The following is a 16065-nucleotide window of genomic DNA, read 5'->3' on the forward strand; positions in this document are numbered from 1 at the left end:
TCAGCTGGGATCAAGTGGGGAAGGCAGGAAAGAGAGAGAGAGAGAGAGAGAGAGAGAGAGAGAGAGAGAGAGAGAGAGAGAGAGAGAGAGAGAGAGAGAGAGAGCATATGGGGAGAGACAATTGAACTAGATTGGCATTTAGGTGGCAATGTATAAAGTCACTGCAGTGAAAACTTCTTGGAACCTATGAGGTTGACCCTAGGAGGACTCCTAGAAGTGTAGGATATGGATCCTAAACCAGTCATCTTCTGTAACCAGGCTAGGCTCCCAATGGTGGAACTGTGACACCAACCCATCCACAAAATCTATGTGCCCCACAACCTGACCTTCCTGCAAGATGTCCAGGGGCATTGGTGGCTCAGATCATGTGGAAGTCATGAACAAATGACTGGTATAACATGATGCTCACACCACAAGAAAGGGTCCAGGCCAGAGAAGGACCTGAAGCTGAAGCTGGTTGGTTCAGAGACCTAGGGTAGAACAAAACACAACTGACACAAAAAAAGTAAGTGAAATGATTCCTAACAATAGTCTGCTGTATTAGATCGGTGCCTAGTCCAATCAGAGTCATTAGAGAGGCTTTCTCCAGCAGCTGCTGGGAGGACATGCAGAGACCCATAGCCAAACATTAGGTAGAGCTTAGGGAACTTGGTAGAAGAGTGGGAGAGAGGATTGTAGGGGTTGAGGAACTGGAGAACATGGTCTACAGAATTAACTAAATAGGGCTAATTGAGTCTCACAGAGATTTAAGTGGCAACCTTGGAGCTTGTATGAACAAGGCTCTCTGCATACATGTGGTTCGTTAGTTCAGGGTTTTTGTGGAACTCCTAAAAGTGTGAGTGGGAGTGTCTCTGACTCTTCTGACTGCTCAAGTGACCTTTTTCCTCCTAATTGGTTCCATCATCCAGCCTTGATATGGGGGTCTATGGCTAGTGTTATTGTATCTTGTTATGATGAATTCAGTTCATATCCTGGGGAAGCCTGCCCTTTTCTGAAGAGAAATGGAGAAGCAGTAGATCTGGAGGAGAGGGGTGCTGTATGTCACAGGGACTGAGAGGAAGGAAGGGAGGGAAGGGTGTGATTGAGATGTATTCTATGAGAGAAGGAAATAAGTAAAATAATATTTTTCATTTTAAAAAAAATTATTGATTTATTCATTTTAGTCTCTATCACATTCACTTCTTCTCTCCCTGGTCTTATGCTCCCATCCTCTTCCCCTCCCTTTGTCCTTAGGAAAGGAGAGCCCACCTCCAACTTACCAGGGCCCATCAAGTTGAATCAGGATGAAGCACATCCACTTCCAATGTCTGCTTCTTTTCCCCTTCTGAAGGAGATTCAATCAAGCATCCCCCCACACCCTCCTTGTTACTTATCTTCTTTGAGTCTGTGAATGGCAGTATGTTTATATTGTACTATATAGCTTCTATCCACTTATAAGTGAGTATATACTATGTGTGCCTTTCTGGGTCTGGGTTACCTCACTCAGAATGATTGTTTCTAGTTCCATCCATTTGCCTGAAAATTTCATGATGTCCTTGTTTTAAATAGCTGAGTAGTATTCCATAGTGTAAATGTACCACAGTTTCTTTATCCATTATTTGGTTGAGGGGCATCTAGGTTGTTTCTAACATCTGGCTATTACAAATAAAGCTGCTATGAACATAGTTGAGCAAATGTCCTTGTTGTATGGTGGAGCATCTTTTGGATATATGCCCAGGAGTGGCATAGCTGGATATTAAGGTAGAACTATTGCTAAATAGTGCCAGATTAATTTTCAAAGTGGTTGTACAAGTTTGCACTCCCACCAGCAATGGAGGAGTGTTCTCCTTTTTCATAACCTCATCCACATGTGCTGTCACTTGAGTTTTTTTTATCTTAACCATTCTGACAGGTATAAGATATAGTCTTAGAGTTGCATTCCTCTGATGGCTAAGGATGTTGAACATTTCTTTAAGTGCTTCTCAGCCATTACAGATTCCTTAGTTGATAATTCTGAGTTTAGCTCTGTAGCTCATTTTTAATTTTATTATTTGGTTTGTTGGTGTTTAATTTCTTGAGTTCTTTATATATATTTGGATATTAGCCCTCTGTCAGATGTAGGGTTAGTGAAGATCTTTTCCCAGTTTGTAATGCATCATTTTGTTCTTTGTCTTAGAGAAACTTTTCAATTTTACAAGGCCCCATTATTAATTGATGATCTTAAAGCCTGAGCTGTTGGTGTTCTGTTCAGGAAATTGTCTCTTGTTCTCATGAGTTCAAGGATTTTCCCCACTTTCTCTTCTATTAGATTTAGGGTTTCTGGTTTATGTTGAGGTCTTTGATCCACTTAGACTTGATTTTTTTAACAGTGATAAATATGGGTCTATTTGCATTCTTTTGCATACATCCAGTTAGATCAGCACCATTAAGTTGAAGATGCTTTCTTTTTTCCATTGCATGGTTTTGGCTTCTCTATTAAAAACCAGGTTCTGTAGGTGCATAGGTTTGTTTTTCCAGTTTGATTTGTTTGCATTGCTCAACCTGTATGTTTTTATGACACTATCATGCCATTTTAATTACTGTTGCTCTATAGTACAGCTTAAGATCAGGAATGGAGATTCCTCCAAAAGATCTTTTATTGTACAGGATTGTTTTAGCTATTCTGTGGTTTTTGTTTTTCCATATGAAGTTGAGAATTGATCTTTCTAGGTCTATAAAGAATTGTAAAGCTATTTTGATAAGGATTTCATTGAATCTGTAGATTGCTTTTGGCAAGATGATAATTTTTACTAATTTAATCCTACCAATCCATGAGCATGGGAGATCTTTCCACCTTGTGATGTACTTCCTCTGATGTACTTTCCACTCTTCATCAATTTCTTTCTTCAGAGACTTGACGTTCTTGTCATACAGGTCTTTCACTTGCTTGGTTAAAGTAACTTCAAGAACTTTTATATTATTTTTGCTATTCTGGAGGGCGGCTTTTCCTTCTAATTTCTTTCTCAGCCCATTTGTCACTTGTGTAAAGTAAGGCTACTAATTATTTTAATTAATCTTGTATCTAGACATTTGATAAAAGTGTTTATCAGCTATGGAAGTTCTCTGGTAGAATTTTGTGGGTCACTTATATGTACTATCATATCTTTTGTGAATAGGGATACTTTGACTTTTTTCTTTTCCAATTTGTATCCCCTTGATCTCTTTTAGTTGTCTTATTGCTCTAGCTAAAAATTCAAGTACTATATTCATGAGCTATGGAGAGAGATGGCAGCCTTTTCTTCTCTCTCATTTTAGGGAAATTGCTTTGAGTTTCTCTCCATTTAATATGATGTTGGCTATCAGCTTGCTGTATATAGCCTTTATTATGTTTAGGTATATATCTTGTACTCCTGATCCCTCTGAGACTTTTAACATGAAGGGGTGATGGATTTTGTCAAAAGCTTTTTCAGCATCTAAGGATATGATCCTGTGGTTTTTTATTTTGAATTGTTTATATGATAGATTACATTGATGAATTTCTATATATTGAACCACCCCTGCATACCTGGAATGGAGCCTACTTGGTCATGGTGGATGGTATTTTTGACGCGTTCTTGGATTTGTTTTGAGAGCATTGTATTGAGTGTTTTTTGTATCAATGTTTATAAGGGAAATTGTTCTGAAATTCTCTTTCTTTGTTGGGTCTTTGTGTGATTTAGTTATAAGGGTGACTGTCCCTCAATGAATTTGACAGTGATCCTTCTGTTTCTATTTTGTGGAATAGTGTGAGGAGTATTGGTAGTAGCTTTTCTTTGAAAGTCTGGTAGTAGTCTGTGCTAAAAACATCTGTCTGTGCCCAGATGTTTTTTTGTTTTGTTTTGTTTTGTTTTTTGTTGGGAGATTGTTAATGACAACTTCTATTTTCTTAGGTTTTGAGGATTATTTAACCTGATCTTTATGTAACTCTGGTAAGTAGAATATATCAAGAAAATTATCCATTTCATTTATATTTTTCAATTTTGTAGAATATAGCCTTTTGAAGTAAGACCTGATTTTTTTTTAGTGACTGCTGTTATGTTCCCCTTTTCATTTCTGATTTTGTTAGTTTGTATGCTGTCTCTCTGCCTTTCATTTAATTTGGCTAAAGGTTTGACTATCTTGTTGGTTTTCTTTAAGGGATTTATTCATTTCCTCTTTAAAGGCCTCTATCATGTTTACAATGTTAGATTTAAGATCATCTTCTTGTGCTTCGGCTATGTTAGGTTAACCACAGCTTGTTGTAGTAGGACAGCTGGGCTCTTGTGGTGTCATATTGCCCTGGCTTTTCTTTGTATTCTCATGCTGACCTTTAACCATCTGGCTGTTCTTGGTGTTGGCTGGATAATCCAGATGCAGGACTCTTCAAGGTGGCAGATGGCGTCCTGAGCTTCTGCTGCCTGTGTACCAGGTGGATCAGGAAGATAGGGAATGGGCAGAGGAGGGATCTAAACTGGATGTTCCCGAGGATTCCCACAAGCCTCTTTGAGAAGACAGGTAATGGGGGTCCAAGGACAGTGTGCAGCTCACCTCTGCTGGCTGTGCCCCAGGTAGATCAGGCCAGCAGGGCACGTCTTGAAATTTATGTCTTGTACTTCCAAATTATGAACATGTTTAGAAAAATCATTTGGTGTTCTTAGCTATATCCCTTTTTGTATACATTTTAGAATAAATTTTATTTATTATAATTCATTCAGATTACATCTTGATTTTTATCCCTTCACTTGTATCTTTCCAGTTACTATTCTCCCTCCCTCTTCTGCACCATTCCCTCCCTTAGACCTCTGACAGGAGGGGACCTCATCCCCACAGCCTATCAGGTTTCATCCAGATAGCCTGCTTCCCCTTCCTCTGTGTGCCCAGCAGGACTCCCCATGAAGGAGAAGTGATCAACTCTGGAGCACCAGAGTTCATGTCAGAGGCAGTCCTCACTCTCTCCACAACCGTGGAGAATGAACTGTCCATTGGCTAGATCTGAACAGGGGTCTAGGTTTACTACTTGTATTGTCCTTGGTTGGTGCAATAGTTTAGCCAGGCCTCCCAACATCCAGATCAGCCAGCCTTGATGGTCTACTTGTGGGCCTCCTCAACCCTCTGGATCCTTCCATCCCTCCATTCTTCCATACTACTCTCCCCTGGAGTCCAGCAGGGAGTCCTAATATCTCTTCTGATCCCTCGCTGCGTGAAGTCTCTCAGATATCTACATTGGGCTAATATCTACTTATAAGTGAGTATATACCATGTGTGTCTTTCTGGGTCTGGGTTACCTCACTCAGGATGATCATTTCTAGCTTCATCCATTTGCCTGCAAATTTCAAGATTTCCCTGTTTTTAATAGCTGAGTAGTATTCCAGTGTGTAAATGTACAAAAGTCTCTTTGTCCATTTCTTGGTTGAGGCTTATCTAGGTTGTTTTCAGTTTCTGGCTGTTAAGAATAAGGCTGCTATGAATATAGTTGAGCAAACGTCCTTGTTGTATGGTGGAGCATCTTTCGGGTATATGCCCATGAGTGATATAGCTGGGTCTTGAGGAAGAATTATTCCCAAGTTTATGAGAAAGTGTCAGATTGGTTTCCAAAGTGGTTGTGCAAGTTTGCACTCCCACCAGCAATAGAGGAGTGCTCCCCTTTCTCCACATCCTTGCCAGCATGTGCTGTCACTTCAGCTTTTGATCTTAGCCAATCTGATGGCTGTAAGATAGAATCTGAGTTGTTTTTATTTCTATTTCTCTGATGACTAAGGACTTTGAGCATTTCTTTAAGTATTTCTCAGCCATTTGATATTCTTCTTTTGAGAATGCTGTTTAGCTCATTTCTTAATTGGATTATTTGGTTTGGCAGTGTTTAATGTCTAAATTTGTATGAAAGGATAAAAATCAAAACAAACAAAACACTGTACAAGGCAGCTTAGATTTTCTTTTATTATTTGGGAGTTGTGTTTAATCTGTTGACGTGTTTATGGAGAATGGAGTATACCTTGTTTTAACTTCCTCTTTGTATGAAGTCTGAACATCAATAAGTAGTGAAAACCTTTTCTGATCATATGTATATATATTCTTGTAAATTCCCAGGTATAGTTCAGGCTTTATAAAACCCAAATTCACTCAAATACCACTTGCATATCCTATCTTTTTCTTCTCAGAACTTTTAATTAATCTCTTATCCTCACTAGTATCCATAGCACAGGCTGCTGCCAACAATGTTTTTGTCTTTCCTTTTGATAAAGGAGTATGAGAAAGCTGCTACAGTTACTGGAAGTTTTCCAAGTTCTGTGAAACAAAGGCAATCATCAATATCTCAGAAGCCACCAAATTATTTGAGAATAAGATTTGAATTGCTCTTTGTGTTACTACACCCAGAGTATAAAATGCAATGTGCTGCTGCTCTGGGTGTGGGAGATGGTGAATGAGCCTTCTCAATGCAGCAAGCAGTGTTCTTCACCTCATCTGACTTTGTTTGCAGCACAGTTTTTCACTAGATACTTGAGAGCTATCAAAGTTAATTTTACAGATACGAATTTTACTTTTGTGGAGTAATGAAACCTTGAAATTCCTGTTCTGCCAGTTCAGGGCACACCACCCCTGACTTTTTCCTCATATTCATAATTCTTTCCCTTCCTATTAATTTCTGGTCACTCTGGGCACAGTTTCAAGTTTTTTTTTTACTGTTCCTCTGAAATAATTTCTCTTGAGCCCCCCCAAAAATCTTGTAGAGTGTAAAATTTATTTTCCTCTCATCTTTCACTTTATTAATTCTTTGATCATTTTTCATAATGCATTTTATGGTACTTTCTTTTTTAAATAGTTGTTTATACCCTATATTTTGATCATATTTTCCCCTCTGTCAAATCCTCCTAGATCCGACCCACTTCCCTACCCACTCAATCTCATTCTCATTGATGGATCATGCTGGCTAGTTTTATGTCAACTTGACATAAGCCGTAGCCATCTGAAATGATAGACCCTCAAGTGAGAAAATGCTTCCATGAAATCCAGCTGTAGGCAAGGCTATAGGACGTCTTACTTCCTGATTTGTGGGGGAGTGCTCAGTCTATTGTGAGTAGGGCCACTCCCATGCAGGTAGTCCTAGGTTCCATAAGAAAGCAGGCTGAGCAAGTCATGGAGGGCCAGCCAGTAAGCAGCACTCCTCCATGGCCTCTGCATCAGCTCCTGCCTCCGGTTCCTACCGCTGTTTGAGTCTCTGTCCTGACTTCCTTCAATGATAAACAATGATGTGGAAGAGTAAGGCAAATAATTCTTTTCCTCCTCAAGTTGCTTTGGTCATGTTTATCACAGCAATAGAAATTGTTACCAGGATACCGGGGTATGGCTGTGACAATATTTTGAGGATTGTGGAAGGACTTTGGAACTTTGGGCTTGAAAAACCATTGAGTGCTGAGAGCCCAGTGGGCCATTCTGTAGGAGTTTGGAAGAGAGGAATGTTGAGAGCATTGCACACAATGGAGACCTTGCTCATGACGCTGAGAGGGAAGCAGACTATCAGGCCATTTGTTTGAAATATCTGGAGTGTCTGGTCAGCTGAAACTAAATAATTAGCTGTGGTTAACAAGAGACCAGAATCACTGAAGTAAAACCTTTATTTTTCTGGGACAATGGTTCCTGGTCTGCTGGGAGTGAAGAATCAGCTGTGATTAAGAAGAGACCAGTGTCACTGAGATGATTTTTTAACATAATATTCCATTGTGTAAATGTACCAGAAGAATCTTGTTGATGACAGATTCTGTTGGCTTTAGTACTAGGAAGGTGTCTTTATTGTAATTTTATTCATGAAGCACATTTTTCTTGTAGGTAGAGACCTGCCTGGATGGCCAGGAACTGGAGACTGAATAGTCTCTACTCAGGATAGAACCAAACACAACTGACAAAAAAAATCAATGAAATGATTCCTAATGATATTCTGCTGTACTCATAGAACAGTGTCTTGACCAGTTATCACCAGAGAGGCTTTCTCTGGCAGCAGATGGGAATGGGTGCAGAGACTCACAGCCAGACAGTATGTGGAGAGAGTCTAAATTGTAGGTTTCCATAGAGTTCCTTCAGAGTTTGTGGAACTCTGCAGAGGAGGGAAAGGAAAGACTATAGGAGTCAGATGTGATGGAACATGGAAAATATAGCCCACTGAATAAACTAAGCATGGCTCACAGAGACTGAAGCATCAGTTGTCAAGCCTGCAAGGGTCTGGACCAGGTCCTCCTGGTCCTGGGACTCCTAACAGTGGAATTGGGTGTGTCTCTGACTCTTTTGCCTGCTAATGGGACCCCTTTCCTCTCACTGGGCTACTTTGTACAGCCTTGCTATGAGGACTTTTTGCCTTGTCTTACTGTATCTTATTTTATTGTGTTTGGTTGTCATCTCTTTTCTGAAGGGAAATGGAAGGAGAGTGATGTTGTTTTTAAATGAAAATCCCAATGGTTCTATTTTACCAATAAAGACTCAGGAGCCAGATGTTGTGGTGAAAACCTGCTGGCTCAAGAGGTAGACAAAGCACCCAGCTGTCCTTCCTACTCAGCTCATGTTCTGATGGAAAAGCCCCAAAAGCCTCACCAGCTCAGCTGACTGCCCAGGAGGAAAAGGCCAAAAAACAAGACAAAACAAAACAAAACAAACAAACAAACAAACAAAACCACCAAAAAACAAAAACAAAAACAAAAACAAAAACCCAGACCAAAGCCTTGCTAGCCCCAAAAGCCAAAGGCCAAGGAGCTGAGACGCTCAAGAGCTAATTGCCCTTTTTACTTCTACACACTGACTTAAATACCTTTCTCTCAAAGTCCCTTCTAGTATTCAATCCCTGTCAGCTGGTTTCTTGCTCCACCTTTTGACCTCTTAGTACTGCTTCCATTGTGCCCATAAGTTTGGGCATGTTTTGCCTTAAATTTCATTGAATTCTAGGAAGTTTTTAATTGCTCTTTTTAATTCATCTTTTCCCCAGAGGTCATTGAGGAGGGAATTGTTCAGTTTTCATGAGTTTTTAGGCTTTCAGTTGTTTCTTTTGTTGTTGAGTTCCAGCTTTAATCCATGTTGGTCTGAGAAGATGCAAGGTATTATTTCGATTTAAAGATTTGAAGATTTAAAGTCTTCTCCTTGTACTTCCTGGGTGTTCATATCTCCAGGGCTTTCTGTGTTAGGATCACTGGTTTCCAGGATGGCAGCTAATGTGGATTGTGGCTGGGGCCTGGACTCAGCTCTGCCTGTCTGCTCTGTGTCACAGACAGACGGGCCAGGCTGGTAAACCACTGGTGATTAAGAGAGATCAGAGCCCAAAGCTTCTCAGGTGCTCCACAGGCCTTTTCAAGATAGGAGGGCTCTGTCTATCTGCTCTGTGACCTAGATGGGCAAGGCTGGTAAGCAACTAGGGGACTGAGAGAGATTGGCGCCCAAAGCTGCTTGGGTGCCCCACACTCTTTCTTGGGATGGGAGCTAATGTGGATTGTGGCTGGTGCCAGGACTCAGCTCTGCCTGTTTGCTCTGTGTCCCAGATACAGTAAGCAGCAGACAGGTGGAGAGAGCCCAAAGATACATGGGTGTCTCAAGTTTTTCTCAAGATGGCAGCTAATGTGGGCTGTCCCCCAGGACTTTTCTGTAAGTTAGCTGGGTGGCCACGGGTCGTACTCACCCATGCTCCACGCAGTATGGATCCTTCTCACCTGGGAATCAGCAGCCTTGGTGTTTTGTAGCTCTCAGTTTGGTCTTTAGGTCATTAGGCCACTGCGCAGTCCTAGTTCATCCTGCTGATCAGAAGGGGTGCGTGACTGGCCGCATCATCTTGTATGTCCCTGTTGTTTGTTTCTTGCTTGTTTTGGAACTAGTCCAAAAAAGGAGAGAATGGCCTGAATGGTGCTTTCTGTTTCTTTTTACTAGCTGCATCTATGTGGAAGGGATACTAAGCAGTTAATTTTGAGGTTTCATAAATACTGAAATAACTGAAAAATTGAAAAAAGCATCCATAATTTTTAAATTAAAATTCTTACAATGCAGTTCCTACTATTCTCATCTCAAAGCCATCCTGCTAGGATTGGATATGTGTATTGCTAATAGTAACTTTCCTTTATTCCATATTATCTGTGTGAGAGTAAAGGTACTCATTGATTCTACTAGAACCATAATAAAGTTCTAAAGTTACAGTATTAGTGATTGTGCTCCTTTAAATGTCTCCTGGGTTTTATGTCACAAATAAATATTGTGCTACCTTCTCACATAAAGTATTCAATAGGATTCAACAGGAAGGCAGCTAGCTTTTAGAGTTTTCCTGAAGATTCTAGGTACAAGAAACTAGATGGAGTAGCAAAGACAAAAAAAATATAGACCTGAAGCCTGCAGAATGCCAACAGTACGATGTGTGTGTGGACAGCCTGTTGGAAGAAGTGTGAATCAGTTGTAGAACTTACAGTAGAGCTTAGCATTGCTGCTATACTCTTTTATAATATACTCTGCTTTCCCTTTTGGATCTTTCCACAGAGTTTATTTGAGATGAATAACCCAGGGTAGAGGCATGAATGCATCCTTTCTGTATTTGGCTACCCACAGTGATTGTCAAGGAGGAATGGAAAGGACATTTAGCTTAAGAACAGAATACCAGTTTCCATTTTTCTAAGAGTTTGCCTCAAAGGCACTGAAGCCTGTTGCTTAAGTTTCTCTGGCTAGCCGACTTCGTTAGGCAGTCATAATGAGTATTCATTTCCAAGTGCTTTATTGTCCCCCATCAAGGTGAAAAGTGTATGAAAAAAATGAGCACTTGTTCCACAAAATTTCTAATTATCTGAAAATAAATATAAAAGTTGTTTAGTAGCTTTCTTGTCCAATGCCCCAGTTTTTATCATTTTACTAGAAAGAATATCAGTGCAGGAAGAGTCCTCAGGATCCATGATGCACTCAAGAGGAGTTGTTTGCTTTTGACTGTATCATTCCTTTCATTATCACTTTAATAATGAAGTTGTGACATATAGATCATGAAATACATTTCAGAGGATCAATAAGACCTGAGCCATGGGTAAATGAAGCGAAGAACACAAGTGAAGGGACTCAGAAGCACTGCAAAAAAAGAGATTTTAAAGAAATTGGAACACAGTAGGGAAAACAACAAAAACAATACGAGATTTCAGGCTACAATAGTCACATTCTTTGTATTTTTGGAGATCTTTAAATCTCAAAAGAAATAGGAAACTGATTTTTTCTTGTGTGTCTAAAGGATGGAATCAAGAATCATATGTATAAGCATGATGGTGGAGGAAGGAGAATTGGAAAGCCTGTAAAAACTGATCCTTCCCTAATTCAAGGGTTTCAGGCAGAAAATGAAAGGTTTCTTGGGCATATACATGACATTAAACTAGAAAATAAAGGTTATTATGAACAACATACTCTTCATTAACACAGGAGTCATTTGCTAATTGGCTAACCTTTGTTCTTTCAGATAAGTACTAAATGAAAATAATGCAGGGTTTGCTCCAATGTGTTCTCTACCAATTAGAGCATCAGTAAGCATTAATAATTGTGTGTGTGTGTGTGTGTGTGTGTGTGTGTGTGTGTGGTGGGTGGGTTTTGGTGTGTTTACATAATGTATCTATATTTAGGTCACTTCAGGCCTCTAAATTACTTCCAACACTGCAGGCAAATTTGCAAAAGGAAAAAATAATCAATTCACCTTTTGCTTCAGAGTTATGATGGAAAGAATTAAGTTGACAGATCAAATGAAAATGAGCCAAAAGCATCTGTAAGTCATATAAAAAAGCCTTTCTTGTCTTTTTATTAATGAACATTTCACATTTATATCTATTGAGAAAAACCAGAAAATGCACTACATTCTGGGTACTTTGGCTATCCCCAATATTAGTACTTTATAGTCATTCAAATGAAATTATAAATTCCTATCATTGTTTCCTCATATAGAGGAGCTGGAGTTCCAGGTGGATACTGTCCTCTCAGACTGGGGCATAGACTTCAGCCTTCTGTGTGATTCTGACCAGCTTGTCTTGTGAGTGGCTCATGTGGTCTAGCTTCAAAATTAGTATACGTTATGGCAAAAAGATTGGACAGTGAACACTGAATCTACCTACCACTGGCTTATAGACAATCTCTTTAAAGCCTGAGAGCCATGCTGGGGTAGTTGGTCCCATTCCATTTTTTTCTAGATGGTAAAGTAGATACAAAAACCTCATCAAGAATGGTCATCCCAATGTTTGATTCAAGTGTAATTGTGTTGTTTTGATAATTAACCTACTTTGTTTAATTTAGTTATGGATAAGGAAATTAGAAATCACTGTGCCACACCATAGGTGCATAAGTTTTTGCTTCACCATCCAATGACTCTCTCAGGGTACATTTTCATGAAGCATATCTTTGATTGTTAGGTATTGTCTCTGTTCATGTAAGTAGAGAAAGAGCTTCAAGAGAAGACTGTTCTCAAAATGAGAGCCCAACTATTTAAAACAGCTCTGTTCTCAGCGTCATGTTTTTGTTGATTAAACCTGGGAGTAAATTGTGTCTTTTGTTAAAGTGATTGTAATGTTGATTATTAGAAAATGATACTCATAAACTCTTCAGGAAATGGAATGATTTTGCATGAGTACAATAGCCTTGAATGCATGGAACACACCAGTGCCAGTGCCTCAGGAGAGGAATACTATATTAAGTCTTAAAGATGGCTTGGAAAAGTGAGAAATGAAGGTACAAGAACATTTGGGCCATAAACTGTTGCTGTGTACAGATGAAAGAGTGTGTTTTTTGCTTACCCATGGCAGTAAAGAAATGTTAATATAAAACTATAAAAACCATCCCAATTATATATAGATGTCGAATCTTGTATGGATGTTTAAAAAATGTTATCTGTGTTGTAGTATGTCAACTTGTTTCAGCTATGTTGGGCTGGAGTGGGACTTTAGTTACTGCAATTGTGAGTTGTAGTGGGCTGAAATGGGTTTGACTGAGCTACAGAAGGCTATACGATTTTATTCTGTGTTGGAAACAAGTTCCCATGGACTGTTTGGCTGGCTTTCAATAACATGAACATAACTGATCTATGTAAAAGAGTAAGTCAGTAAATGTATAGCATCACTTTCTGGTCATCTGTTATGTTCTGAATGTTTGTGTTTCTCTAAACTTTGTGTATTGACATTTAATCACCAATGGGGTAAAATCAGAATATAGGGCCTTTTGGAGTTGAATAGTGGGGTAGGAGTTGAATAGCCTTTAGTGGGAAAAGTAATTCTGCAAAAGAGATTTTGAGTATGTTCTCTAATTCCTTCTATTATGTATGGACACAGAGGATCATCTATGAAGAATGGACTCTCACCAGGGATCAAATAAATCTACTGGAACTTTGATGTTGTACTTCCTAGCCTTCAGAATAACGAACCATGTTGTTTATAAATTACTAATCTAAGATATATTTCTATAGCATCATAGACAATTTAACATTTTTACATTGGCAAATATATGATGAGGTTTATCCATTAATCTGAAAAAGAAGTATTAAATGAGTAACTTCCAAGTAATAGAACCCTATTCTATACACTGAGGATACATGGATAAAAAATGGATGACACATTAATCTCAGTGCTCAGGATATGTGACAACATCACATGTCCCTTCTTAGAAATAGCAAGCTGGTTACAGTTCAGAGTACAGCTACATCGCACTCTCTGACCTAAGGAAACACTGTTTCATGACACTCTATTTTTCTACTTTATTTCACTCAGATGCAGTGACTGAAGTGAAGACTGACATCTATGTGACTAGTTTTGGGCCTGTGTCAGACACTGACATGGTAAGTGAAACATGATTCTCTTGATGCTCTTTTTTAAACTCTATTTTATTTGGGGTATTGATGCCTCCACCCCCTTCTACCAACCCCTTAACCCTGGGTATGAGAAAGAATGTTAGTGGGGAGATGGAGCACAAACCCCTTTACTTCTCCTGGCTGTTTAGGGTCAATTGGGTTCTTTTGGGGACAATACCAATCTCTGTCAACAGCAAACGCAGCAAACAGCCTCCTCCAAGCTGATGTGTTGAAAATGTTTCTCTAGTCGGCCACACCAGTCTCTGGTCTCTTCAAAGTGCTACAGGTCACTTCTTCTAACTTTGTTCTCTCTTAGAGTCCTAGAACACTCCCCCACCTACCTCTCTCTGTGCAGCAGGAGGCAGGCTGTTACCAGCTGGCAAGACAATTATGTTACCTCTGGCTGCAGAGGACAATTATAAGCTGTGAACAAACTAAAGCCCAAACTAAGATCCCACACTTGGGGTTAAAACAAAAACATATTTACATAACATACCTGAGTTTACAAAGAACACAAATGTTCTATTACATGATTCCATAGGTGAAAGAAAAGACATTTTCATTTTCCACAGCAGAACTTCAGTCTATGTTCTAAGCAGGTATCTTGTCCCATGAATGCCTTATTAGACTTTTGTGGACAAATTTGACTTTTTCACGTTCTCTTCACCCATATTAACAAACTGTATTTAGCCACATAGGAGTACCTGTCTCTTCTTCCATATCTTTAAACATTGGCTTAGTTCTGTATCTGCAATTATCTGCCTCTTCACACTTTCTATTTACCCAAAGAGAGCTGTGTGATGGTTACTATTTTTTTTATTAATTTATTCTTGTTACATCTCAATGGTTATCCCATCCCTTGTATCCTCCCATTCCTCCCTCCTTCCCATTTTCCCCTTACTCCCCTCCCCTATGACTGTTACCAAGAAGAGACTTGGTACCCTATGAGCATATACAGGGGGAGGTAATCCCCCTCAGGAACAGTGATGGTTACTATTATTGGTCAAGTAACCAGTAACACCATTCAAGAAGGCTGCACATTGCAATTGGTCTCCATGCACTGAGGACGTGCATGAACCAAATATTTCAGAGCTTGGATTTAAGTCACTTTTAAGTGTTTGTCCTTTTATAGATGTGAGCAGAGGGAGATCTACAGCACAGGCTCAAGCAATTGGTCCAGAAAATCTGCCTGCAAAGATTGCCTACCATCCCACCATTCTCTTTTGGTGTGCAAGCACACAGTCTGATGAAGGTTTAAAAATCAGATACAGGATTGTATGGTTTTCATAGAGAAAAAAAAAACAAAACCATTTTCTACCTTGTGTTTGGGATTTAGTAGATGTTCAGTAAAGTTTGTTGAAAGGCTTTATATTGAGAATCAATTTTTGTGTTGGTTTTGAGACTACATACATCTATGTTTCCCTGGCTGGACTGGAACTCACCATGTAGATCAGGCTGACCTTGAACTCATAATAGCCCTCATTCTTCTGCTTAAGATTAAATGACAGGATCAGGCAGGAAATGAAAATCTTAATATTTTGGAAAGTATGTTTAAATCAATGTTCTTCATCCACCTTTTGATATCTTCTGTATGCCTGTTTTTAGTGTGGCATGCGCAGGCCATTATGTGGGTGCTGAGATTTGGACTCATGTCCCACTACACAATTACTTTACTAAACTATCTCTCAGCTCTAAGAAACTTTTAACTTTAAAATGAAAATTTAATACAATTTTTTCTTTTTTGGATATTTGACTTTCAATTTAGATAATATATATATATATATATATATATATATATATATACATACACTTAAAATATGATGTTCCATTACAATGATACTATAGCTCATATGTCATATGTGTATATAGAATGCTTCATTTTTTAAAATTTAAACATGTGTACTAAATTCCTTCTATGCTAAATTCCTAAATATGTACATAATTTATTTATTTATTCACTTCACATCTTGGTCATAGCCCCATCCCTCATCACTTCCTAGTGTGTTTCCTCTTAAAACACACACAGCACATTTGCTCATTGCCATTTATTCATCATCATCCACAAATCCATTCAGACCAATGTATACATATACAGCAAACACACGTAGAGCGCACCTACTGATGCACTAGCCTAAAGAGCCTCTAGATACACACACGCAAACAGGTATGTGCATGCAGAGACATCAGTGAAGCACACCTTGCTTGTTGTTTGTTTTTCTTTGGAAGTCTTGTTCTTTCACTTGTTTATATATATTTCTTCAATAGGAGTAAGTTGAAGC

At 39.0% G+C, this 16065-nt stretch overlaps 1 protein-coding gene across 1 annotated transcript in view; it reads left to right on the forward strand.

The window, feature by feature from the left end:
* The window catches only part of GABRA3 (gamma-aminobutyric acid type A receptor subunit alpha3), a 173957-nt gene that overhangs the window by 85565 nt on the left and 72327 nt on the right, over positions 1-16065 (forward strand). Inside the window, exon 4 of the mRNA XM_084788916.1 lies at positions 13707-13774. Coding sequence (XP_084645042.1) covers positions 13707-13774 — 68 coding nt within the window. The remainder of the gene's footprint in view (positions 1-13706; positions 13775-16065) is intronic.

The sequence above is a fragment of the Acomys minous genome (genome assembly GCF_964271855.1).
Source record: "Acomys minous genome assembly, chromosome: 7".
In the NCBI taxonomy this organism is placed as follows: Eukaryota; Metazoa; Chordata; class Mammalia; order Rodentia; family Muridae; genus Acomys; species Acomys minous.